Source organism: Bubalus kerabau, chromosome 3 (genome assembly GCF_029407905.1).
Source record: "Bubalus kerabau isolate K-KA32 ecotype Philippines breed swamp buffalo chromosome 3, PCC_UOA_SB_1v2, whole genome shotgun sequence".
In the NCBI taxonomy this organism is placed as follows: domain Eukaryota; kingdom Metazoa; phylum Chordata; class Mammalia; order Artiodactyla; family Bovidae; genus Bubalus; species Bubalus kerabau.
The window spans coordinates 98223064-98248528 of NC_073626.1; the positions used below are offsets into that span (position 1 = coordinate 98223064).

At 38.8% G+C, this 25465-nt stretch overlaps 1 protein-coding gene across 20 annotated transcripts in view; it reads left to right on the forward strand.

Annotated features, from left to right (window-relative positions):
* The window catches only part of NEB (nebulin), a 218335-nt gene that overhangs the window by 125133 nt on the left and 67737 nt on the right, over positions 1-25465 (forward strand). For all 20 annotated transcript variants that reach the window (XM_055572601.1, XM_055572582.1, XM_055572581.1 and 17 more), the window contains exons 93-115: positions 485-796; positions 1858-2061; positions 3459-3563; positions 4184-4291; positions 5150-5461; positions 7537-7740; positions 8106-8210; positions 12885-12989; positions 13090-13401; positions 14367-14471; positions 15000-15098; positions 15359-15460; positions 15584-15691; positions 16178-16489; positions 17825-17929; positions 18039-18143; positions 18505-18612; positions 19822-19929; positions 20031-20144; positions 20592-20789; positions 21349-21453; positions 22144-22248; positions 22345-22449. In XM_055572601.1, the coding sequence (XP_055428576.1) occupies positions 485-796; positions 1858-2061; positions 3459-3563; positions 4184-4291; positions 5150-5461; positions 7537-7740; positions 8106-8210; positions 12885-12989; positions 13090-13401; positions 14367-14471; positions 15000-15098; positions 15359-15460; positions 15584-15691; positions 16178-16489; positions 17825-17929; positions 18039-18143; positions 18505-18612; positions 19822-19929; positions 20031-20144; positions 20592-20789; positions 21349-21453; positions 22144-22248; positions 22345-22449 (3546 nt within the window). The remainder of the gene's footprint in view (positions 1-484; positions 797-1857; positions 2062-3458; positions 3564-4183; positions 4292-5149; positions 5462-7536; positions 7741-8105; positions 8211-12884; positions 12990-13089; positions 13402-14366; positions 14472-14999; positions 15099-15358; positions 15461-15583; positions 15692-16177; positions 16490-17824; positions 17930-18038; positions 18144-18504; positions 18613-19821; positions 19930-20030; positions 20145-20591; positions 20790-21348; positions 21454-22143; positions 22249-22344; positions 22450-25465) is intronic.

Here is a 25465-nt window from a genome sequence, read left to right on the forward strand (position 1 = left end):
TGGGGTCACTAAGAGCTGGACACGACTGAGCGACTTAATTTTCACTTTCATGCATTGGAGAATGAAATGGCAACCCACTCCAGTGTTCTTGCCTGGAGAATCCCAGAGATGGGGGAGCCTGGTGGGCTGCCATCTATGGGGTCGCACAGAGTCGGACACAACTGAAGCGACTTAGCAGCAGCAGCAATACTTTGAAGCACTCATAATAGTGTCTGACATATAGTGATTGCTCAGTAACTGTTAGCTATTATTTTTTTATTAATCTTGTCCACCATACTATATCCCTCCTGCTTGCTCATGTCTTCAATGAAAGTGTCTAAAATAACCCTGTCTAATTTCCTTAAAGTGAATTGAAATATATAATGACTGCCCATGTTGAGCCAATTTACATTAAGGCTAAAAAATATTCCAAAAGCATTTAATGTAAAGTCCTCTTCATGCATTATTTTCATATGTCTTTTTATCTATTTTTTCATAACTATAGTACAAATACAAAGAAGGTTACCGTAAGCAACTGGGCCACCACGTGGGTTTCCGCACCCTGCAAGATGACCCCAAACTGGTATGGTATATCCATGCTGCCAAGATTCAGAGTGACATAGAATACAAGAAAGCTTATGAGAAGTCTAAAGGAATTCACAATACACCGCTGGACATGATGTCCATCGTTCAGGCCAAGAAGTGCCAGGTCCTGGTTAGCGACATTGATTATCGCAATTACCTGCACCAGTGGATTTGTCTGCCGGATCAGAATGACGTGATCCAGGCGAAGAAAGCCTACGAACTGCAGAGCGATGTGCGTATCCTGTCTCCAGACTCCTGGGAGATGTGTGTCTGTGTGTCTAGTCATAGTGTATTCCCTAAGGATGTAATTTAAATACTAATCTTAATAGAATCTAACATATTCTGTATATTTCCATGGAGTTTTTCTGAACATTTTATATCTTATAGAGGATTCCTTCTTTTAGAAGGCCTTATTCGTCAAGATGAAAATCACTCTTATTCCATGTAATTAGGTAGAACATTTCAATCTCAGTTGTCCTGATCCATTACATTTGCATGATCAGGTATCTAAATGTCAGAAACAGATGTAAGCATAAGAAAATGTTGGATTTCAAGTTTATCTGACACATATAGGAAAAATGTGTAAATATATGTTTATATATATATTTATATATAAATAATATATTTATAAATATATTTATATATATTTAAATAATTTTAGAGAGAGAAAAAAGGAGAAGTGTACATAGATGTATGTATGTATTTTATCATTATACATATGGTACAGTGGTAAAGAATCTGCCTGCCAACACAGGAGAGGCAAAAATGCAGGTTCAGTCCCTGGGTCAGGAAGATCCCCTGGAGGAGGAAATTGCAATCCACTCCAGTATTCTTTCCTGGAAAATTCCATAGACAGAAGAACCTGGCGGGTTACTGTCCATGGAGCTCCAAAGAGTTGGACACAACCAAGCAACTGAGCACATACCTGCTTCTAAGGACCTTTTTATCTCAGATTCCTACAGATGTTATCCCCAGTGGCACGTCAAAGGCAGGCTTCAAATAGTGAGCACAGAGGCTCAATCTTCCGTAAAAACAAAATTACGTGTCATTGCAACCTCTCATTCCACAAGTGCTAGTTGCCAGCCCTGCTCCAGTTCCTATATAATCCTCTAAACTTACAGAGGTGTGTACCAGAGATGTAACATTCAAATGTTAACGTCTGATGTTGATCCTTGAGTTTTCCGGCACTGGCCACCCAGCTGGTTTAAGTAGAGGTCGTGTGTGGTTTGCTGGCATCATACTCTAGTACATGAATTGACTCTTCTGAGCTCTGTGGTCCTCTCCTTCTTATAGAATGTGTACAAATCAGACCTGGAATGGCTGAAGGGTATTGGATGGTTGCCAGAGGGTTCCGTGGAAGTGATGAGAGTAAAGAATGCCCAGAATCTCCTGAACGAAAGGTTGTATCGCACAAGGCCTGAGGCTCTCAAATTCACCAGCATTGTTGACACCCCTGAAGTTATTATGGCAAAGATCAATTCTGTACAGATCAGTGAGGTAAGTCAATTGATGATATGTTCAGACAAATTGAAGAAGTCTCAATAAAAATTATAATTGTGAACTTTATTTTCTAATTTTCTTTGTTATGGCTTCTTAGATTCACCCATCATTTAAAAATGGACATTTAATTTTCAAATACATGGTTTTTTTTAAAGTGTCTATGATATTTCTCATTTTGAAATTAATTTCTCATTTAGATGCTTTCTTCTCTGCAATCACCATCTGTGTTTTTTCAGTCTTTTAGCTGTGTTGATGCTTTCAATGGCTAAGTCAAAGATCTCTCTTGGTAAATGTCACATTGCACTTGAAAATATGTGGGTTATTTCCAGATATCTTTTGATATTGATCTCTATGACTTTAATACCTTTAGATCATGAAATTTTTGCATGTTATTTTATGTCCCTGGATATGTTTCAGTGTCTCCTGGTTTATTGCCTATGGGAACTGGAATAGAACTTGTATCCTACTATTGTGTTAAAATTGTATAAATCTTAATATTGTAGAATTGGTTCATAATGCTTTTCAGGTCTGCTATATCCTTGTACTTTTCTGTATATTCATTTTGTTAATTTTTGAGAGTTTGATATTGAAACTCCAATTGAAAATCTTCATTTATCTACATAAGAAATAACTTACTATATAATAGAACTATACATAACTTTGTTCTGTATCTTCCAAGTCTCCTGTAAATGTGTTATCATACTTTCATAATTTAAAAAAGAGAAAAGAAAAAATTGTAAACTTTAAATTGCTAACACCAGGATTAGAATCTTGAATCTTGAACATGCATGTATCCAGATGCAATCTCATATAACCAATCAATAACAGCATCCACATTTCATTTGACTAGATAACTCTTTGGTCAGTATAAGTGTGGTAGGCATCTTCATGTTGAATAGACTCTGATGTATACTTTGAACACATCTTGAAACCTGGCCTGTGTACAGGTCCACCAGTTAATACCATGATCACAAAATTTACACCTTTTTATTGCTATTCAATGGTGAAATAAGTTGAAAGTCCAGAGGCAGCTCCAATATTAGACATTATGATAGTTATTTGGGCCAAGAAAGCCAGGACTCGATTAGAAATGTGGATTATCACAGTTACCTGCAATGAGGGCTTACCTGCCAGATAATTACATGTGAATAAATAAAAGAGGATAAGTTTAGTTCATGTTTCTCATTCATTTTACATTTATAACACACATGAATGTGTTCTTGTTGAAGTCACTTTTGGCACCTTCTGAATAAAAACACAGATGAAAGCAAAATGCGATTTACATTTATATCTGAACACATCCAAAGAGAAATTTTCATCGTACCTATAGTTTTACTCACGTGGTAATTGGCTTATTCACTAATCAACGATCCTCTGTTTTTCATTTTTACCAGCCGCTGTATCGTGATGCCTGGGAGAGAGAGAAGGCGAACGTGAACATACCAGCTGATACTCCCTTGATGCTGCAGTCCAAGATCAATGCCGTGCAGATCAGCAATGTAAGGCCCTGCACAGCCAGTTGCTCACACCGTGTTCTCTGCCTCACCAAACCTATCGTCGGTGTGCTTCAGAGAGCGTTTAGCAATAGGCATTTCATTAACATTCCTTTTACTTCCAGTCTTTAGTAATAAGTGTGCACACACACCTGAGTGTGTGTTTATAATATGTCCTTGTCTTTTTTAGTAGGAAAAATGTAGTTTACACCAAACACATGACATCAAAACATAGATATGCATGTATAGTAATATTTAGTTTTCTTTTTAGTGGCCTATCATTGATTTTTCCTTTTAAAAGCCAAACTATGTACACATAATTTTTCTCATTTTCATATGATTTGTTGTCTTTTAAATTCTCTTCTTAAAAAAAAAAAAAAAAAAGATCCGGGAAGAGAATTTTACTAAATGTCATTAAAATGTACTAGAATTTAAGTTCAGTATGAAACCAGTCTATTTTATAAATCTTAAGGGAAAGTCAGTTTTTTAGTGTAACTGTTAACGTGTATTCTTGAACACTGAATAGAGTATTCAGTAGCCTGTACTGAACTATTGTACTGAACTAGTAGTTCAGTAGTCAGTAGCCCCCTCTTCAGATTGACTGTCATTGCAATTCCCATTTGCAGAAACAATATCAGCAAGCTTGGGAAGATGTCAAGATGACCGGCTATGACCTGAAAGCAGACGCCATTGGGATCCAGCATGCCAAGGCTTCCAGGGACATTGCCAGTGATGTGAGAGCTCCTCTTTGCTCGGCCTTGACAAACACTAATTGACAGACAGACAGAGAGATAAAACTGTGCTAATCTTTAACATAATTCCCCAGGAATTATATTTGAGTAGAATGAAGGGCATTGATTACTAGTGTCTTGCTTTAAAATTCCAAATTCAAGAGCAACTTTGACAACAATTTGATGACTTACTTCTCTGCTTATTTCCACACTTCATATATTTAAGCACAGATCTGGATTTTCTTTTCAATATCTTATCAGTATCAGTTAATGTATAAACACTTACAGAGATCTAGTGGGCAGAGAGAATTCTATTGTTTCTTGAAGTGCAGCATGCCTAGGTGGTTCCTGGGATAATTTTATGTAGTACATGGACAAGCATTTTTAAAACAGTTACATTTGTTTTAATGTGTGCTAGAAAAACACTGATTTTGCCCACTTAGATAGGATTATAAATTTTAAAATAAAAATTGTAAATAAGTTTAAACTTTAAGATATATATTTATGTAGACAAGAAATCAAGTTGACAAAGTAAAATATGAAGTACAGGTAGTATTGTCACAAAATTTTATGGCAGAACATGTGGGAACGGCACACAATGACTGAAGTTTGGGAAACAGTGGACAATCCTATACTGGAGGACAGCCCAGAAGCACAGTTCTTGCCTTTGAGGTGTTCACAATGTTTTCATGAATGTAGACGTAGAAGGCAAACCAAAGTATCAAGTATAAAACTTATAGTATGAATTTAAAGAAAAACAGTGCCCCCAAAAGGGTAATATGAGGGAGTTATTTGAGCAGGCTGTCCAGAAGAAGTTAGTTTGGAGAAACAAATCTTCTTTCTTCTGTTCACATCCACCAGTATCTATACAAAACTGCTTACGAGAAACAGAAAGGTCATTACATCGGGTGTCGCAATGCCAAGGAAGACCCTAAACTGGTCTGGGCGGCAAATGTGTTGAAGATGCAGAATGACAGGCTGTACAAAAAGGCATACAATGACCACAAGGCCAAGATCACCATCCCGGTGGACATGGTGTCCATCAACGCTGCCAAAGAAGGCCAGGCATTAGCAAGCGATGTGGACTATCGCCATTACCTACACCAGTGGTCTTGCTTTCCTGACCAGAACGATGTGATCCAAGCCAGGAAAGCCTATGACCTGCAGAGTGATGTAAGTTGTTGCTGTGGTCCCTGGGGTGGGGGGTGGTGACTATTCCCCAGGAAGACAGCCTTCCACCACTTTGCCCGGTCACTCCTTCCAATGTTCAGGAATGCTTTCCCTGCCTGAGCACTCCCCTGGGATATTTTACTAAGTTTGTTAATCACAAGCCTTACTTCTGGGCTTATTCAGAAAGTTTTCATCTTTATTGTTAGTGGTACTACCAGAATTTTTCTATAGATTTTGTTAATGTGTTCATTGTTTGTAGCTTATTATCTATTGGTATCATCGTGTTTCTTCAGTTGAAGAATTACAGCGGCTGTCTTCCTTGAAATTAATTTAAAAGATTAGCAGCATGCTCTAAGCTCACTCATTTCCCTTAACTTTGTAATCTTCACAACATTATGTTTCATTAGTTTGCCCAAAGTATTTTTAGATTTCCTTATGTTTTCTAACCATTCGATCTTTTGAAAATGATGAATTCTACCAGGATATTTGTTTCTTATATAGAATGAATTCCTTCTTTTAATTATCTGAACTTCCCTTAAGCTTCAGGAGATATTTTAATATAATAGATGAGTTTGTTATAGAAGAGTATACCCATCATTTGAAATAATTGCCATTTGGTGAATTTAGTCCAGTTTCTAGATAAATGCAGTCTCTTCATTAACCTGAATCACACTGGTGTATTAAAGAATGCATATCAAAAAAAAATAAATAAATAAAATAAAGAATGCATATCAATGAAGTTCTTAAAGAATGATAAAGGGAAGCTTTAAAACCTATGTAATCCTCTTCAAGAATGAATTTTGGGTATCTGTCATACTTCACACACTAAAACATATAACCTTCACTAAGGTAGAAATTTCCCTGCATTTTGACTCCTCTTACTCCTCTTTATTTTAGCTTGATATTTGTATCCTATTAATATTAATATACTATTTCTGAAGAACACAATGGTTTTTTAATGAAATTCATAACTGGTGTTTCACATAAAGCAATTTTATCTGGTTAACCACTTACATATTCCTGAGAAAACATGTGGAGATAGCCAAGAAAATGCAAATCCCAGTTCAAAAGGAAGTGCAGTCCTGAAAAAGAAAACCCAAGTGGGATTGAAATTTTGGAACTAGGGACTGAGTTTAAATTATCCCTTTAAAAATATTTATTAAACCTACCATGTACCACATCTTGTGCTGAACACTAAAGGCACAATGGTGAATAAAGAAGAACGAGACAAAGTTCCTGACTGAAGGAAGTTCACGTTGATGATAAAGGAACAGATGTCAACTAATGAGTATCAGCAAAAATGGGATGGCTGAAAAAGAGTGGTCATTGCACTATGAAAAAGTGAGGTGGGAAAAGCTTCTCTGGGGAAATGCTGATTTGAGATAAGAAAAGAGAATAGGAGTTGGTTGTGAGGAAAACACAGTGAGGTCATTCCTGCAGAATGACCAACATCATACACAAAGCGGAGTGTATATAAAGCACAGACTGAAAGGCCAGTGTGGTCAGAACATATGGGTCAAAGGGAAGCCCGTGTCAGATGAGGTTGGAAGAATGAGGAGAGACTCATGCTAGACCATCAGCACAGCCTAGTCTATGATAAGATGTTGATCTTTATCCTGAGGCCAATGGGAAGTCATAGGTTTGGAGGATGTTGTGACATCAGATTTGAATGATGAATTTTGTAAAGACCATTCTGGCTTTTGTGTGGAGAACTTGTTGGAGAATCTATAATTTTTTTCAAAGTCTGCATTGGCTAATGAGATGATATTCAAAAATATTCAAGATATTCAAAAATCTCCCACACATCCCCCAAGCAGGGCATCCCTTCTGCATCATTCTGCTTTCTAGAATTTGTGTATGCACATGAACACACACACACACACACACACACCAGAGAAGACAAAGCAGGACAAAACACCGCTGTGCATATGAGAAATTCTCTGTTAGGCCCATGGTCAGCTTGATTTTTGTTTCTGGAAGAAAAATGTAACATGAAAAGCTGCTTTCTTACTTTACCACAGATTAAAAAAAACACACAAAAAAAAACCTGCCTCTCCTGACTTTGTTTTCTTTCCCAGGCCATCTACAAGGCTGACTTGGAGTGGCTCCGTGGCATCGGCTGGATGCCTGAAGGATCTCCGGAAGTGCTGAGAGTCAAGAATGCCCAGCATATCTTCCGAGACAGTGTCTATCGGACACCTGTGGTGAAACTCAAGTACACAAGTATTGTTGACACACCTGAAGTCGTCCTTGCGAAATCCAATGCTGAAAATATCAGCATTGTGAGTCACATTTTTGTTCTGTATTAAAATTCATGTTATAAAAGGAATGCTAAATAATTAATCTGGTAATCCATTTGTAAGATAATAGTAATATTGATGACAGCAAAGATTTCAGTAAGTGATGTTGACACGGTTGTTTTGTTACTGCTGACTAATTCTAAACAAAATCTCAAAGTACACATGAAAGGTAGTAATACAGATTTCATAACAAATTTGAGTAACTTATGCAAATGGATTCTGGAAATTTTTTTTTTCTGGAAATTTTTAATATGAAAAGATTTGGGACCAGCAAAATCAAAAGTTGTACACTGCAACTAGCAAAATTACAAACTGTGAAGTAATTTTGTTATTGATTCTTTCCACAGCCAAAGTACAGAGAAGTTTGGGACAAGGATAAAACTTCAATCCACATAATGCCAGATACTCCAGAAATTAATCTTGCTAGAACCAATGCTCTTAACGTGAGCAATGTAAGTACTGCAACAGACTCCCCTTTTGTTTGGAAAGTCACCCAGTTGGTAGGAAGCTATCACTAGGGAACTCTTCATAGGCAAGGAAGAGAAGATCGTGTGGGTAAGGAGGCCCTTGCCCAGGAGTGAGGAGAGGGGCCGATCCTTGGTTCTGAATCCCTGGGTAAGGCCAGTTACTCTAAGGCAATGTCAACAGGACAAAAGAGAGAAGGGAACAAGGAGAAAGGTGATGAAAGAGGAATGAAGAGACACAAACAAGAAAGGGGAATGAATGACAGATTCAGATGACATAAAATAATTAGAATTCATTTCACAACGGTATTTAAATTGATTTTAAAACCCAGATATATAGGGGATGCTTTTTATGAAATTATAAATTACTAAAATTGACCCCAGAAAAAGAATAAAAACCTATTATAAGAAGTGAAGAGGGTTATTAAAGACCTCTCCTCACTCCTCTATGATGTCAGGGTCACCCAGATGATTTTATAGGGCAATTCTTTCCAAACTTCAAGGAATAAATAACTATAGAGCCTAATGAAAGAAGGAAAACCTTCACCATTATAAAAACTTGTCCAACTGCCTCAAATGAAAACTGTAGACCAATAATAATGAGGAAATCTTAAATATTAAATCAAATTTGATAGTATGTGAATATGATATGATACAAATAACTAAGATTCATTCAGGAATGCCAAAAATATTTCATACTCAGAAAACTGATAATGTGCTAGAACAAAAGAGAAAAATTGTCTGCTCACTTTATTAGATTTAAAAAGATGTATGACCAAATCAAATATCCATTCTTTTTTTTTTTTAATAAAATCGTAGCAAAATAAGAATAAATGAATGTTTTCTTGTCATAACTAAGAATAAATTTCAAATCAAAGGCAAGGCTCATCAAGTAAGTAAGTTTCTCATTCAAGTCAGGAGTAAACCAAGAGTGCCCACTAGTTCAGTTCAGTCGCTCAGTCGTGTCCGACTCTTTGTGACCCCATGGATCGCAGCACGCCAGGCCTCCCTGTCCATCACCAATTCCCAGAGTTTACTTAAACTCATGTCCATTGAGTCAGTGATGCCATCAAACCGTCTCATCCTTGGTCATCCCCTTCTCCTCCCACCTTCAATCTTTCCCAGCATCAGGGTCTTTTCCAATGAGTCAGTTCTTTGCATCAAGTGGCCAAAGTATTAGCGTTTCAGCTTCAGCATCATTCCTTCCAATGAATATTAAGGACTGATTTCCTTTGGAGTGGTTGGATCTCCTTGCAGTCCAAGGGACTCTCAAGAGTCTTCTCCAACACCACAGTTCAAAAGCATCAATTCTTCGGCTTTCTTTATAGTTCAGTTTTCTTTATAGTCCAACTCGCACATCCATACATGACTACTGGAAAAACCATAGCTTTGACTAGATGGACCTTTGTTGGCAAAGTAATGTCTCTGCTTTTTAATATGCTGTCTAGGTTGGTCATAACTTTTCTTTCAAGGAGCAAGTGTCTTTTTATTTCATGGCTGCAGTCATCATCTGCAGTGATTTTGGAGCCCAAAAAATAAAGTCTGTCACTGTTTCCACTATTTCCCCATCTATTTGCCATGAAGTGATGGGACCAGATGCCATGATCTTAGTTTTCTGAATGTTGAGTTTTAAGCCAATTTTTTCACTCTCCTCTTTCACTTTCATCAAGAGGCTCATTACCATTTTTTAACATTTGCTGAAAGTAGCTTAATGATAAGCTTCTCATTTATCCCCAAATAATTAATTAACAGTAAGGATAAGAGGGCTTCCCTGGTGGCTCAATGGTAAAGAATCCACCTGCCAGTGCAGGAGACACGGGTTAATTCCTGGTCCAGGAAGATCCCACATGCTGCAGAGCAACCAAGCCCATGTGCCACAATGACTGAACCCGAGCCCGAGCCCAGGAACTGCAGCTATTTGAAGCCCGTGTGTCCTAGAGCCTGTGCTCCACAACAAGAGAAGACACTGCCATGAAAACCCCATTACTCTGCAACAAAGAGTAGCCCCTGTTCGCCTCAACTAGAGAAAAGCCCGCACAGTAATGAAAAGCCAGCACATCCATTAAAAAAGGAAAAAAAAAAAAAGTAAAGATAAGAGATAAATATCAGAAAGAAAAAGACAGAATTATCATCCTTTGCAGAATAAATCATTGTATGCCAGGGGAAAGGGAGAGATCAACTTAAAACTCTATTAGATAAAATGAAAGAATTCAGTTACACGGGTAGCTTCACAGTTTAAGAAAGTTCAAGAAAGGTAGTACCTTCATGAATCACAGAGATTTTTCTGTGTGTGGAACAGTATGACCTTAGAAGAAGGATACTGTCTTTCTTAATACAGTCTACCATGGCTTGGAACCTTTTATCTTTCAAAAAATAATAAATCTTTGTGAGAGGAGTCTTCCCAGTAAAGATTCCTCACCATGTGTGTACCACACCACCAACTTTATTGTAATAAGCCTCTTAGGAGCTAATTTTTTCCAAGGGTTGGGAAGAAAGCAAAATTTTGATGCTGCTTTTGGACTAGAATTGGTACAGTATATGGTGCAGTGCATTCTTATTGCCAAGTGAGTGGATGGAGAGACATCCAGCTCTTCACCTGCATAGAATCGGCCTCTTCCTTCCAATCCATAGACATCTTTGGAAAAAGAATTCTGGAAAGTCTCATGTGCTATCTTTTGCATGATAAATTTCTCAGCTGGAAATACCAGAACCCTACCATTAATATCGGGCTTCCTAGGCGGCACTATTGGTAAAGAACCTTTCTGCCAAGACGTAAAGGGATGTGGGTTTGATTCCTGGGTCAGGAAGGTCCCCTGGAGGAAGGCATGGCAATCCACTCCAGTGTTCCTGTCTGGAGAATCCCATGGACAGAGGAGCCTGGTGGGCTACAGTCCATAGGGTCACACAGAGTTGGACACAACTGAAGCAACTTAGCATGCATGCAGACATCATTAATATGATATAAGCAAGACTAGTATTTGACACCATGCCAAAAGTAAAGTTGTTAAATTTAGATACTAATGAGAATGGCTTCTGTATTGGAAGGTATCAAACATCCTATTTGAATACTAAACAAAATATTCACTTTCTTTATACATAGTGTTGCTAGTACTGTAATCTTGGTAAAGTCCCCTATTTTAAGTCATTTTCAGCATTTAGAAAGCAGTTTTCTCAGAATATTTGTATATAATTTTATGGGTAACCAAACAAATTCATGTTAAATTGATTCATTTAAACTTGACACCAATTACATGAGTAAGACAGTGTTATTTTGTTTTTAATCATATGGGAAAGTTCAGACTTACAAAGATTAAAGAATTTGCCCACCTTCTCACAGTTAGTAGGTGAAGAAGTTAGGTCCTAAGTCCAGTTTTTTTGTAGTTCAAATAAAAATTATATCTGACCACATAAAAAAAGCGTATCACATAAGAAAAAATAGTATAATAATATATGTAATAAAAAAATACAAAAAATTTAAAATAACATTACAAATTTCCATTAAATATTATCTATTATAATACATTTAAATGTGGAAAACACTTTCTTTTGTACAAAAAAAAGTCAAGCATTAAAATAGGCCCACTCAAACTTAATACAAAAACTTGAATGAAAATTCATATAAAACTTTTCCATACTTATAAGGACAGATCCTATCTAAGCACTCATTTTTTTCTTTTTTTTTTATTATTTTTTTTTACTTTACAATATTCTATTGGTTTTGCCATACATCAACATGCATCTGCCAGGGTTGTACATGTGTTCCCAATCCTGAACCCCCCTCCCACCTTCCTCCCCATACCATCCCTCTGGGTTATCCCAGTGCACCATTTTTCACTCATTTTTCAAAATGCAAAGGCCATGAAACTAATTGAAATTCACTTCCGCTTTCTGCCTTGTTCAAGCTCTGAACAATGGTGATATATTTGATTTCTGAATTATACATTTAAATTACTGCTATTTCTAACATTGTTAATACAGAACTTATCCACTTAAATGTGAACATATATTTAGAAAGTTTTCTGTAAATCAGTCACTATTTTCATTGACTTCTCTTTACAAACACAACAGTGCTACACTTAGAAAATGGCCCATTACCTCCAATCAGTGCTTCAGTAAAACGATCTAACACTCCCAAACAATATGCATCAATAATTGTATTAGAAGATCTAAAAAAAAAAAAAACTGTAGAGAGGGAAAACCCTTGTTGTTTTTCAAATGTAAACCCTTCTTTTTCAAATGAAAAACCCTCTTGTTTTTCAGAATGTAAAAAAGTTTATAATTCTGAAGATTAGAAAATTGAAGAATTAAGTAGAATTATGAAGAAATTCAGTAATAACCCATTAATGTCTGAACTTAAACTGATCCCAGTGTTATCAATACAAGAAGCACCTAAACCCTTTTACATCAACCATAAACAACTATACTGAAATCATAATTCAAATTAAAAAAAAGGAAAAAGCCTTGTCAAGTCCAGATCTTTGGATTCCAGACATGATGTTGTTCTCCAGTACATTGGTCCATGATGATTCTTTCAGTTATTCTCTTTTTATAAACTGGTTCTAGGACTTCAAAACGTACCCCTTTATTGTTAATTCCATTGAACCCCTGTAGTCACTGATGAGTTTGAACCGGGAACAATACCTTGTTTTTCCTCCTCTTCAGAAACTTTACCGTGAAGGTTGGGATGAGATGAAGATGAGCTGTGACGTTCGGCTGGACGCCATCCCCATCCAGGCTGCCAAGGCCTCCAGGGAGATCGCCAGTGACGTGAGTGTGGCCTTGTTTACTCCTCAGTGTTTCATGCAAACACCCCAGGTGCATAGAGAGTTCCTGCTGTGATCCATCTGCTGTGTTTTTCTGTCCCCAGTATAAATACAAGCTTGATCACGAGAAGCAGAAGGGACACTACGTGGGCACCCGCACAGCCAGGGATGACAACAAGATCCGCTGGGCGCTCATAGCTGGCAAGATTCAGAATGAAAGAGAATACCGGCTGCACTGGGCCAAGTGGAAGTCTAAGTTCCAGAGCCCCCCGGATATGCTCTCCATCGAGCACTCTAAAAACTCCCAGACCCTGGTCAGCGATATCGATTACCGCCATTACCTGCACCAGTGGACGTGCATGCCTGACCAGAACGACGTGATTCAGGCCAGGAAAGCTTACGATCTGCAAAGCGATGTGAGTGGGCTGCATTTTAGCCTGAACTCTTTCATCATTTTCCCAGGACTCCCAGAAAGTTTATGTCATTAAATCTTGCATCATCACTTCATGTCTTTATACAGCCAAGAATTTGGTTTGGGTTAGAATTTATAGTGTGGTATCAAAATCACCAGTACCATGAAGGATAAGGAAATAAGTGGTAGTTGAATATAGTTCTTAATTGTATCACGTTAAAGACAACTACTCTGAGAGTATTACTTCTACAGAACTTAAGAAGCAACAGAAGTTTAAATTGTAAGTAAAATATTGGCAGTCCATGGACAGGATACAGGCATAGATATGCTGTTTTAATTGACACAGTGTTTTTAAATTTTGAATTAAGTTTTAAAAGGTTTTAAAATCAGGGAATTTTGTATACAAATCTAGGATTTCCCATTTTGTTGGAAAAAAAATTAGAGGATGCAGCTCCAGACATGAACTAGCCATTGGTAGTCATGACCTCAGGCTAAATTAAGGCTACTGCTGCTGCTGCTAAGTCACTTCAGTCATGTCCGACTCTGTGCGACCCCACAGACGGCAGCCCACCAGGCTCCCCCGTCCCTGGGATTCTCTAGGCAAGAACACTGGAGTGGGTTGCCATTTCCTTCTCCAATGCATGAAAGGAAAAGTGAAAGGGAAGTCACTCAGTCATGGCTGACTCTTAGCGACCCCATGGACTGCAGCCTACCAGGCTCCTCCGTCCATGGGATTTTCCAGGCGAGAGTACTGGAGTGGGTTGCCATTGCCTTCTCCGAAATCAAGGCTAAACCCCTTTAAATAGCATACATGGCCCCCAGTTTATTATGCTGCCGCATCATTAATTTACTTAAGTTACTTGTCTGGTGCTTGAGTATGTCATTCTTAAAGTGCGTTTCTCCATCAGACCAATGAATAGAATAAATGTGACCAAACTCACTGACTGCTTCCTGGTCTTATTTTCACAGGCTATTTACAAGGCTGACTTGGAATGGTTACGTGGGATTGGGTGGATGCCAGCTGCTTCTGTTTCTGTCAATCATGCCAAGCATATGGCAGACATCTTCAATGAGGTATTCCAAAATCTTATCCTGACATTCAGCACATTTCCTAAGAGACTAAACAAAAATACACAGCTAATATGCAGTCATTCCCTATCAGCAATTACAATTTCTATTGCTATCCTTTCCAAAATAATCCTGTACTGTCCCTGTCACATTGTGGGACCACACCCATAAGAATGTAAGACCACTCAGTGATGCTTGGAATTGTATAAATGGAAATTTTCTTCTGTCCTCAATGGTAATACATGTGAGAGAAGTTTGAAAATTGAAAAACACACATACACACACAGAGTACATGTAATGATATATTATATGATTTTGGGAGCTAAGCAAACCTGCTACCTTAAAATCTGTGGAAGGTATAAGATGTCAACCCATTTGTTTAAAAATAAAATGCTAAGAAGAAAGCCAAATTGCCAAAAAGATGCCATTGAAATATGACATTCTACACTTCTAGTTCAGACACACCCTTAAATGCAGCATATCTTGCTCAGGACCGAGACAATGATTGTCTAAAAGAGATTTTCTTTCCCATAGAAAAAATATCGCACAAAAATAGAAACTCTCAACTTTACTCCTGTGGATGACAGAGTTGATTACGTGACAGCAAAACACAGTGGTGAAATCCTGAACGATGTAAGTACATGACTGTTGTTCTAAAATGGCTCGGTTAAATTTTTAAATAAAGGTGATCTGTTAAAAATTGTTTAAAATAGTAAAATTTCTGGGTTTGGAAGATGTCGTTTCCAAAGCTTTTCTGCTTCCTCACACTCATTGTACAATCGCTGTCTGAGATACGGATTGTAAATGTTGAGACGACTGGTGCCAGCAGCTGCTTGGACAGCATTATGTGTTCTTAATATCGAGCAACTTACCAACTTGCTTCTCATTTCTAGATTAAGTACCGAAAAGATTGGAATGACACAAAATCAAAGTACACTCTCACAGAAACCCCTCAGCTACATACTGCCCAGGAGGCAGCCCGGATACTGGACCAGGTAAGGATTTTGCCTGGACGCCTGACACTTTCTTTGAGGATGGAGGACTATAACACACCTGTAGGAGACTTAGCCCTCTATCCTGACTCCTTGGTTTAACCCTTTGTCATGTCTGTCTTTTAGTATCTCTACAAGGAAAGCTGGGAGAAACAGAAAGCCACCGGTTACATTTTGCCTCCAGATGCTGTGCCATTTGTTCATGCCCATCATTCTGGTGATGTTCAGAGTGAGGTAAGTTATTCTTATACGAGTGCACTTTGCAAAGGTTGGCCATTGCCCTTATAGGGACCCAGTTACCCTAAGACATAGCACCATGGAGAGCTCCTTGTTGGCTGGCAGGCCTGGCTGGCCTTGGGGATGGCCAGAGTACCTGCTCCCTTGTTGTCCTTTTCCTGTGGGCTCTTGGCATTCTTCATCTTTTTTTTTTTCTCTGCTGCTTCAAAAACTATTGTTTAAGGTCTTTATTTGTTTCTTCTATTCTCTGCTTCCCTAAAATCTCTAAGCCTTCAAATAAGATATTGTCAGAATTAGAAAATAAGTGTATATTTTTCTATTTTTAAATTGAAATTTCTTCATCTCTATTTCAATTTTTTTTCATATTTATTCTTGCGAGAGTAACAGAAATATCTGGGGGCCTGAGCTTGCTTGATGTTTCAAGCCCCTTCTGCCTTGTGTGTTTGTCTAAGTTGACGGAATCTCTGTTCCTCTTTCCACCAGCTGAAATACAAAGCTGAACACGTCAAGCAGAAAGGTCATTATGTGGGTGTCCCAACGATGAGAGATGATCCTAAACTGGTTTGGTTCGAGCATGCAGGCCAGATTCAGAATGACAGACTTTACAAAGAGAACTATCATAAAACAAAGGCCAAAATCCATATACCTCCTGATATGGTGTCAGTGTTGGCAGCCAAGGAGGGACAGGCCCTTGCCAGTGACATTGATTACCGCAATTACCTGCACCAATGGATATGTCACCCTGACCAAAATGATGTTATTCAGGCAAGGAAGGCCTATGACCTACAGAGTGATGTAAGTGATTTTTGTCTCTCAATTATCTAGAGGAATATGGTCTACTCAGAATCATAAGCACTAACTTGGAACCTCCAGTCTTTGAAACTCATAACCATAAATATATAGTTTGCTCTCATAAGGGAACTGAGGCTGGATATGAAGTAGAGAAAGGTTGGGAGCAGTAATGGACAGCTTTGCTTACTGACTGTGTATTTCTGAATAACATTCAAAGTCAAGTTTTAAAAAATTGATTCTGTACCATCTCTATCATCAATAGTTCTTCACATGTGCATAGAAAATTGTCAATTGACTTAAAATAATTATTGGCTTGGGCGGGAGTTGACATTGATTTGGGATTTCAATAATATTACATGACAGTGTAGTCAAGACCTGGGGTTGCCTCCTTGCTTTGCCAAGCATCTCCTTCCTCAAGGCTTTCATGAAGGAATTGCTTGCAAGGAATCAAAGCAAAAGGGACACAATGTACTGATGAGTTGCAGAAGGGCCAGAAGGCCTTCTGCAGAGGTTGGCAAAGTTGGGATAGAGAATGTGTCTCAGGTCACCTTCCCCTGAAGCCTGAATCAAGATCTCTACCTGCCACCAGTAGTCTGTAGGAAACAAACACAATGCGTCAATGTGATGCTCAGGAGCACCGAGGAGCTAAGCGTACCCGGGTCTTCTCATTGTTACCAAAACAGGATGTCAGATCCTGCCTGCAGCACAGGTACTGAACTTGAACATCCCATCTCACTGGTGGCTGCAGCAGGATGACCTTTGTGGAACTCTAATCGATTAGCACCTCCTCTTTATGTGGTGTGCAGTGGTCTGAGAGAATCCAGGAAGTGGGGGCGAGGGTAAAGATAGACAGGAGGGGTGGCCCCCAACCCTACAAGGCATGAGCATTTACTTGTGTGACTGCCTTTATTTAGTCTGAATACCCCACAGATTTCTATATAACTATATATATCAAGTTCATCTAAAACCATAACTTCTTTGGTAAAACCTTGTCTTATGCTCACAGGTGAAAACAACGGTTCCCTACCCTTAACTCCCACAGCATCTAAGTGTTCTTGCTCTCACAGCACCTACCACTGTCTACTTCATAGATAACTTCTCTCTACACTTCAAAGACTTTATACTCATCTCTCAAATCACCTTGCATAGTTCCTCATTCATAATAGCCATGAGAAATATTGCTCAAGTGTACAGATGAAATCATGTTTGAATCAATGAGACATAGCCACTAGAGAGAAAGCCTTAAAAACCTTCTGAAAAAATTGTTTCTAATCTGCTGCCTGATTTCATGTGCCCGAGTTATTTACACCTGCATTGTGTCTCCCTTTCTGCTCTCAGAATATCTATAAAGCTGACTTGGAGTGGCTCCGAGGCATTGGTTGGATCCCCCTGGATTCTGTGGACCATGTGAGGGTTACCAGGAACCAGGAAATGATGAATCAGGTATGCAGAGCCTTTTCTTCCTACATAAAGCCTGGCCTCCTTACCTACCATGTGGGGATAGGTACCCTGTAGGGGACCACCTATCTTAATTGTCTCTATTCCTTTGCAGATAAAATATAAGAAAGATGCTCTTGCCAACTATCCTAACTTTACAAGTGTGGTGGATCCTCCAGAGATTGTTCTTGCCAAGATTAACTCAGTCAATCAAAGTGATGTAAGTTTTCTTTGTGTATAATAAGGTATATAAACTGAGAGCTTAACTGTCATTGAACAGACTTTCTTTACCTCCAGATAATGGTTTGTAAGAAAATGGGGAGTAAATTATAAGAAAATCTCTGGGGGAGAATGTCTTAAAAGTCACTAGTAGGACATATACTGTACCCCTTTTAGATAATATCTAAATTATTATCCCAAACATTCCATTGTGTTAGTTATAATAAAAATTATATATCATATAATAAAATTTAACCCATTGATTAATCTCTAAATGTAACTATTTTTTGCTAGGTAGATCTTGTGAAACTTTAAATATATATTTAGAATGATCAAAGGTTCTCTTTGTTTTCTCTCCTTAGGTAAAATATAAAGAAACATTTAATAAATTAATAAAGGGCAAGTATATCTTTTCTCCAGATACACCATATATCACCCACTCCAAAGACATGGAAAAACTCTACAGTACTGTAAGTTCTATTTTATGTGATGTACAACTCAGTTCTGAATTTTAAGCTTTTGTTAGTATGCATGCTCTTGGCTGACTTTATGAACAACTGAACTTATAAGGAGATCTATTATTTTGTTGTATTTATTTTTATTTCATAGCGTATTATTCAGAGCAAGTAGTATTTATTCAGCTAGTATTGTTTGAGGCCCTGTGATGTGCCAGGCACTGAGGGAGACACTGAGGAGCTAAAGATCAATAAGATAAGACTTTCAGGAGCATCAGCAAGCGAGGGAGATGATGTACAAATAAGAAGGTGGATGAACCTAGAGCCTATTATACAGGGTGAAGTAAGTCAGAAAGAGAAAAACAAATATTGTACATTAATGCATAATATGGAATCCTGAAAGATGGTACTGATGAACCTACTTGCAGGGCAGTCATGGAGACACAGACATAGAGAACAGGCCTGTGGACACAGCAGGGGAAGGAGAGGGTGGAACGAATTGAAGGAGAAGCGTGGAAACATATACATTACCATATGCAAAACAGCGAGCCAGTGGGAATTTGCTGTGTGACTCAGCTAACTCAACCCAGTGCTCCGTGACAACCTAGAGGGGTTGGATGGAATGGGAGATGGGAGGGGATATAGGCATACCTATGGCTGATTCATGTTGATGTATGGCAGAGACCAACACAATGTTGTAAAGCAATTATCCTCCAATTAAAAATAAATAATTTTTTTAAAAGACAATAATGGAACAAGTGCTATATCACTTCTGGGCACATGTAGAACCAAGCAGCTACCAACAGAAAGAAGACAGGAAAGGGTAGTCCCTTTTTAGCAATCATGTCCAGATATTTCCAGCCAGCAAGTGGAGGACTTGCTCTCCAAATTTTAATTCAGCCTATCTAAAGGGTGTGTGTGTGTATGCTGAATGGGAAGCAATCTTTGGTGATTCTCTCCCTGTGTGCAAATTTGTTTTCACTTTTATTAGAAATGTAAATAAGTTAAACTCTATTATAAAATGTCTCGGGGTCAGTAGGTTTAATTTGCAACTAGTCCAAAAACTCTATTCTGTTCTTAAGTAGGGACACTATTGACTATAAATGAAAATTTAGGCCTTGCCTTAAAACATAAATACTTTACCTTGGTTTTACCATTTTCTTTCAAGTACATCTAGAAGAGGTTGAATGCAAAGTTTTGTTGATATGCATTTCTTTGTCCTAGATACTGTATAAAAGGGCCTGGGATGGAACCAAGGCCTATGGCTACACCCTGGACGAACGCTACATCCCCATTGTGGGAGCCAAGCATGCTGACTTTGTGAACAGTGAGGTCAGTAGGACTTTTTCCTTTTGTGAGTTTGAGAGTCTTTCTAGCCACAAAGGACTGGTTGGAAAGTCCTAGTGATTCTCAATGCCGTACCTACTTCACAGCTGAAATACAAAGAGACGTATGAGAAACTGAAGGGTCACTACCTGGCTGGAAAAGAAATCAGTGAGTTCCCCAACGTGGTTCACTGTCTGGACTTCCAAAAAATGAGGAGCTTGGTAAGCAAAGTTCACTTTAACAAGAGGATTTGCACACTGCAGTGTACTACTCTTCTGCCTATTTATAATCTGCCCTTTTTCTCAAAATTAGCTGGGGGTGGGATAGTGAGCAGTGAACCAGTCTTGAGACTTTCCCCCGTCCCTGCCACATAGCCCTGCACCCCTTTGGTAGCCATCAGTTTTCACCCTTTCCCCCTATTCCTCCAAACACAGTGAGGGCTCTGTATTTGGGCAAAGGAGAAAACAAGATTGGTTCCCCTTTACTTTGTGTTATAGTAAAGGGATGGGAAATTTTTGAAGAAGTAGAATATATTAAAGTATCATTTTTTTAACCTTGGTCCAGTCTAAAGGTATTGATCTATATTGAAAATAAGACTCTAGGAAAGATTGATCAGAATAGCTTAATGGCTTTCTTATTTTTGTCTTTAAATGTGTATCATTCTTTAGTTGAACTACAGAAGACATTATGAGGACACCAAAGCAAATGTCCATATCCCCCAAGATATGATGAATCACGTGTTGGCTAAAAGGTGCCAGTACATCCTCAGTGACCTGGAATACCGACACTACTTCCACCAGTGGACGTCTCTTCCAGAAGAACCCAATGTCGTCCGGGTCCGGCATGCGCAGGAGATCTTGAGTGATGTATGAGGTCCTTTCTGCAGCTTTATTAAGTTACAGCCTTCACCCAGCCCTGCCCGGGCCCCCATGCCCTTGTTGTCTCTGTATTGCTAAACCCTGCTGCTTTTCAATACAAAGTGGCAGGAGTGACCTTTTTTGGTGTAAAGATCCCCTCAGAGCAATGAGACTCCTGTGTTAATTATTTAATCTCTTCAACACTAGACTAAAACTGAGCTGTTACTCTCCTCCTAAACTTCTTTAGACTAGGGCATTGGGCTTCCCTGATAGCTCAGCTGGTTAAGAATCCTCCTACAATGCAGGAGACCCCCCATTTGATTCCTGGGTTGGGAAGTTCCCCTTGAGAAAAGATAGGCTACCCGCTCAAGTAGCCTTGGGCTTAGCTTTTGCTCTCCTCCTAACCTTCTTTAGACTAGGGCATTAAAGACCTTCCAACTGTTGAAAAACCCACCCTATGGCAGCGGAGTATACTAAGCACAGCCAGAGGCTGACAGGAGAAAATCAAACGCTCGATTGGAAGTTCAGTTAGTACCGGTCACCTTTCACTGTTCCTTCTTTCTTGCAGAATGTGTATAAAAATGACTTGAATTGGCTGAAAGGCATTGGGTGTTACGTTTGGGATACACCCCAGATCCTCCATGCGAAGAAATCATATGACCTCCAGAGTCAGGTGAGCCATATTCCTAGGACTAGCTCACTGTGGATTGATGGACTCCATGATGCTCCCAGTGAGGTGATAGCGAGACTGTCGCTGTGCCCAGGTGGAGAAAGTAGCTCTGACAGTACACAGTCTAAGGGAACCAAACACCCCTGCCCAATAAAACCTCTTCTGGTGGCCGGCTCTTGCACTGGCCTTCCTCAGTTTGAGTGTCCCCCGTGGTTTAAGGCTATAGACGTCTATAGCAGACTGTTATCTGGGAGCTATTTCACAGTGAACTACCCTCAAGCATGTATACCTTAGTTGATCAGGTTAACTGGTAGGGAGTAGAAACCAAATGCATGCTTTGACCATAAGTATTTAACTTTTGAAGTAAAAAGTAGTTACTTGGAAAACTTCACAGCAAAAATTCATCTCGGGGAGGGCAGTTATCTGATGGATGTTGAAATTGAGGGGCTGTTGTCAGGGACAGAGTATAAGCAGGAAAAGACAACATGATGAAGGAGGGACCTGGCAAAGATCCAGACTCCACTTTTGGTCAAGAGAAACTGTTAGTTTTGACAGCTGGGCAAAGTCTGCAGGACTGTCCAACCTATCCTTTTTGTTAAGATTAAAGCAGAAACCCAGAAATGTACATCTAAGTTGGCACAAACGGCAGACCTGCATTTTACCATTTTCAGTAACTTTTCTTTTTCTTCACAGATACTATACACAGCAGCAGGTAAAGAAAATCTAAAGAATTATAACCTGGTCACAGACACACCACTTTACGTGACTGCTCTTCAAAGTGGCATTAATGCCAGTGAGGTGTGTCTTCCATGTACAACTCTCCCAGGACAAGCTGTTATTGTCTTACATGTTGTCAAATAATAGAAAAGAATAACCTGTCTTCTTTGTCTGTAGGTGAAATATAAAGAGAATTATCATCAGATCAAAGACAAATACACAACAGTTCTAGAAACAGTGGATTATGACAGAACCAAGAATCTGAAGGATCTGTTTAGCAGTGTGAGTTGATTTTTCTTTTCTCTGTATTTGAGTTACCCTTTCCACCTTTAGAGACAATAAGAGATTAAAAGGAACAAGCAACCTTACCCCCAAAGGTCTTTCTAATCTTTTTCCTGGAACTTTTAAGTTCCTACTTTATCTTATAAATCCTAATGCTGCTGCTGCTGCTAAGTCGCTTCAGTCATGTCCAACTCTGTGCGACCCCAGAGACGGCAGGCCACCCCGTCCCTGGGATTCTCCAGGCAAGAACACTGGAGTGGGTTGCCATTTCCTTCTCCAATGCATGAAAGTGAAAAGTGAAAGTGAAGTCGCTCAGTTGTGTCCAACTCTTTGCGACCCCATGGACTGCAGTCTACCAGGCTCCTCCATCCATGGGAGTTTCCAGGCAAGAGTACTGGAGTGGGTTGCCATTGCCTTCTCCGATAAATCCTAATAGGTACAAGTAAATAAGCCCCAAGTTGAGTATTGTTCTATGTCATGCAGTTGATACAAATTCACTAACTCGTTCCCTAGTGCAAACAGGTACTGTTGGAGCTATTCTTTATTGACCCTGAACTTGTTTTTCCCTAGCTTTTCCTTTGGCCAGTGACTTATAGATCAACAGAGGCACTCTTTTTTTTTTCCTCCTGTGAATTGGTTAATTAATCAAACAGTTTTTAAACTTCATTTTGAAATAATTTTAGATTTACAGAAAAATTGCAAAAGTAGTAAAGAGAATTCCCATATACTTTTCTCCATAGAACAATCACCAAAAAAAAAAATATATAATAAATTAGCATTGTAATAATGTTATAGACTTTATCCAGACTTCAACAGTATTTCCACTAAAGTGCTTTTCTGTCCCAGAGGCCAGTCTAGGATCCCATGCTGCACTTGGTTGTCATGACTCCTTAGTCTCTTTGTATCTGAGAATTTCTTAATTCTTCCTTGTCTTTTTCTGATCTTGACCCTTTTGAAGAATTTTGGCCAGTTATTGTGTAGAATGTTTTGAAGCTTGAGTTGATCTTAAGTTTGCTCATGATTAGGTTTAAGGTATTTCTTTTTTGGCAAGAATAGCACAGATGTGATGTGCCCTTCTCAACACATCATAGCCAGTGGTGCATGGTATCAGTAGCTGGGAATGACCTTGATCACTTATTTTAAGTTGCTATCTGCTGAGATTCTCCACTGTAGACTTTCTTTTGTACCTTTGTTATTAATAAATATCTTGGAGGAGATTCTTTGGGACTATGCAATTATCCTGTTTCTCCTCACACTTTCTCTCATATATTTTAACATCCATTGATGGATCTTACCTGCAAGAATTGTTACAGTTCCCTACTGGTTGTTTTCTCTTTCCCTTATTCCCTCTACATTTATCAATTGGAATTCTTCTGTAAGGAACAGCTGTCCCTTCTCCACTGTCAGTTTCTCTATTTATTTGTATCAGTATAGGCTCATGGATATTTATTTTATTCTATGGGATAGAATCTAATATTATTGTTTTTTATTTTGAGGCTTGAATGGTTTCAACTTTGCTATTGGGAACTATTGTTGTCTAATACAATACAGGGTTCATTCACCTTTTCCTTTTTTGCAACTTACTTTTCCAACTTGTAACTTTCTATTTCCTTTCCAATGAAAACATTGACTTTCATTATCTATGATATATCTACTTATTTGTGCCACCCTTGTATGGTTCGATGCACGATACTGGATGCTTGGGGCTGGTGCACTGGGACGACCCACAGGGATGGAATGGGGAGGGAGGAGGGAGGAGGGTTCAGGATGGGGAACACATGTATACCTGTGGCGGATTCATTTTGATATTTGGCAAAACTAATATAATTATGTAAAGTTTAAAAAAAAAATAAAATTAAAAAAAAATATTTCCAGAATTTCTAACACACACCCCTGTGAGAAACAAATTTACTAACTAGAGTAAGGTGTTTTGTGTACAGTTATTTTTGCCTATAGCCTTAGAGTATCCAGTCGAGATATACCATTTTATAAACTAAGTCAGTTGTTTTCTTCACCACTTCCTTCACTGTAGCTTTGTTATACATTTGTAATACAGTTAGATTTATTTGCTACAGTTTGTATTCTATTTTAGTTCCCTTCTCCATCCTGATTCTTGGTTGTTTGTTTTAATTTGCATACAGTAAATTTTACTCTTTGTGGTACATAGTACTATACTTTTGACAAATACATAAAATCATGTATTCACCATTATAGTCAAGATACAGAAAAATTCTCTATCACCTCCAAATTAACCCTTTCTGCCCCACTCCTCTCCCCTGGCATCCACAGAGCTTTTCTCCTGTCCCTATTGTTTTACTTTTTCCAGAATGTCACTTAAATGTGATTACATGGTGTGTAGTCATTAGCTCTGGCTTCTTTCTCTTAGCAAAATGCATTTATGTGTTAGGACAGTTCAGTTCAGTTCAGTCGCTCAGTCGTGTCCGACTCTTTGCCACCCCATGAATTGCAGCACGCCAGGCCTCCCTGTCCATCACCAACTCCCGGAGTTCACTCAGACTCACGTCCATCGAGTCAGTGATGCCATCCAGCCATCTCATCCTCTGTCGTCCCCTTCTCCTCCTGCCTCCAATCCCTCCCAGCATCAGAGTCTTTTCCAATGAGTCAACTCTTCACATGAGGTGGCCAAAGTACTAGAGTTTCAGCTTTAGCATCATTCCTTCCAAAGAAATCCCAGGGCTGATCTCCTTTAGAATGGACTGGTTGGATCTCCTCGCAGTCCAAGGGACTCTCAAGAGTCTTCTCCAACACCACAGTTCAAAAGCATCAATTCTTCAGTGCTCAGCTTTCTTCACAGTCCAACTCTCACATCCATACATAGCTGCCTAAATCAGTACTTTATCCTTTTTATAGCAAAACAAAATTCTAAACCATAGTTTGTTTGTTTTTCCAGTCACAGCTAAAGGCACATCTGAGTTGCATCCAGTTTTTTACAATTATGTAAAGATGCTGTATATATTTGCATATAGGTTTTGTGTGTTCATGGGCTTCCCTTGTG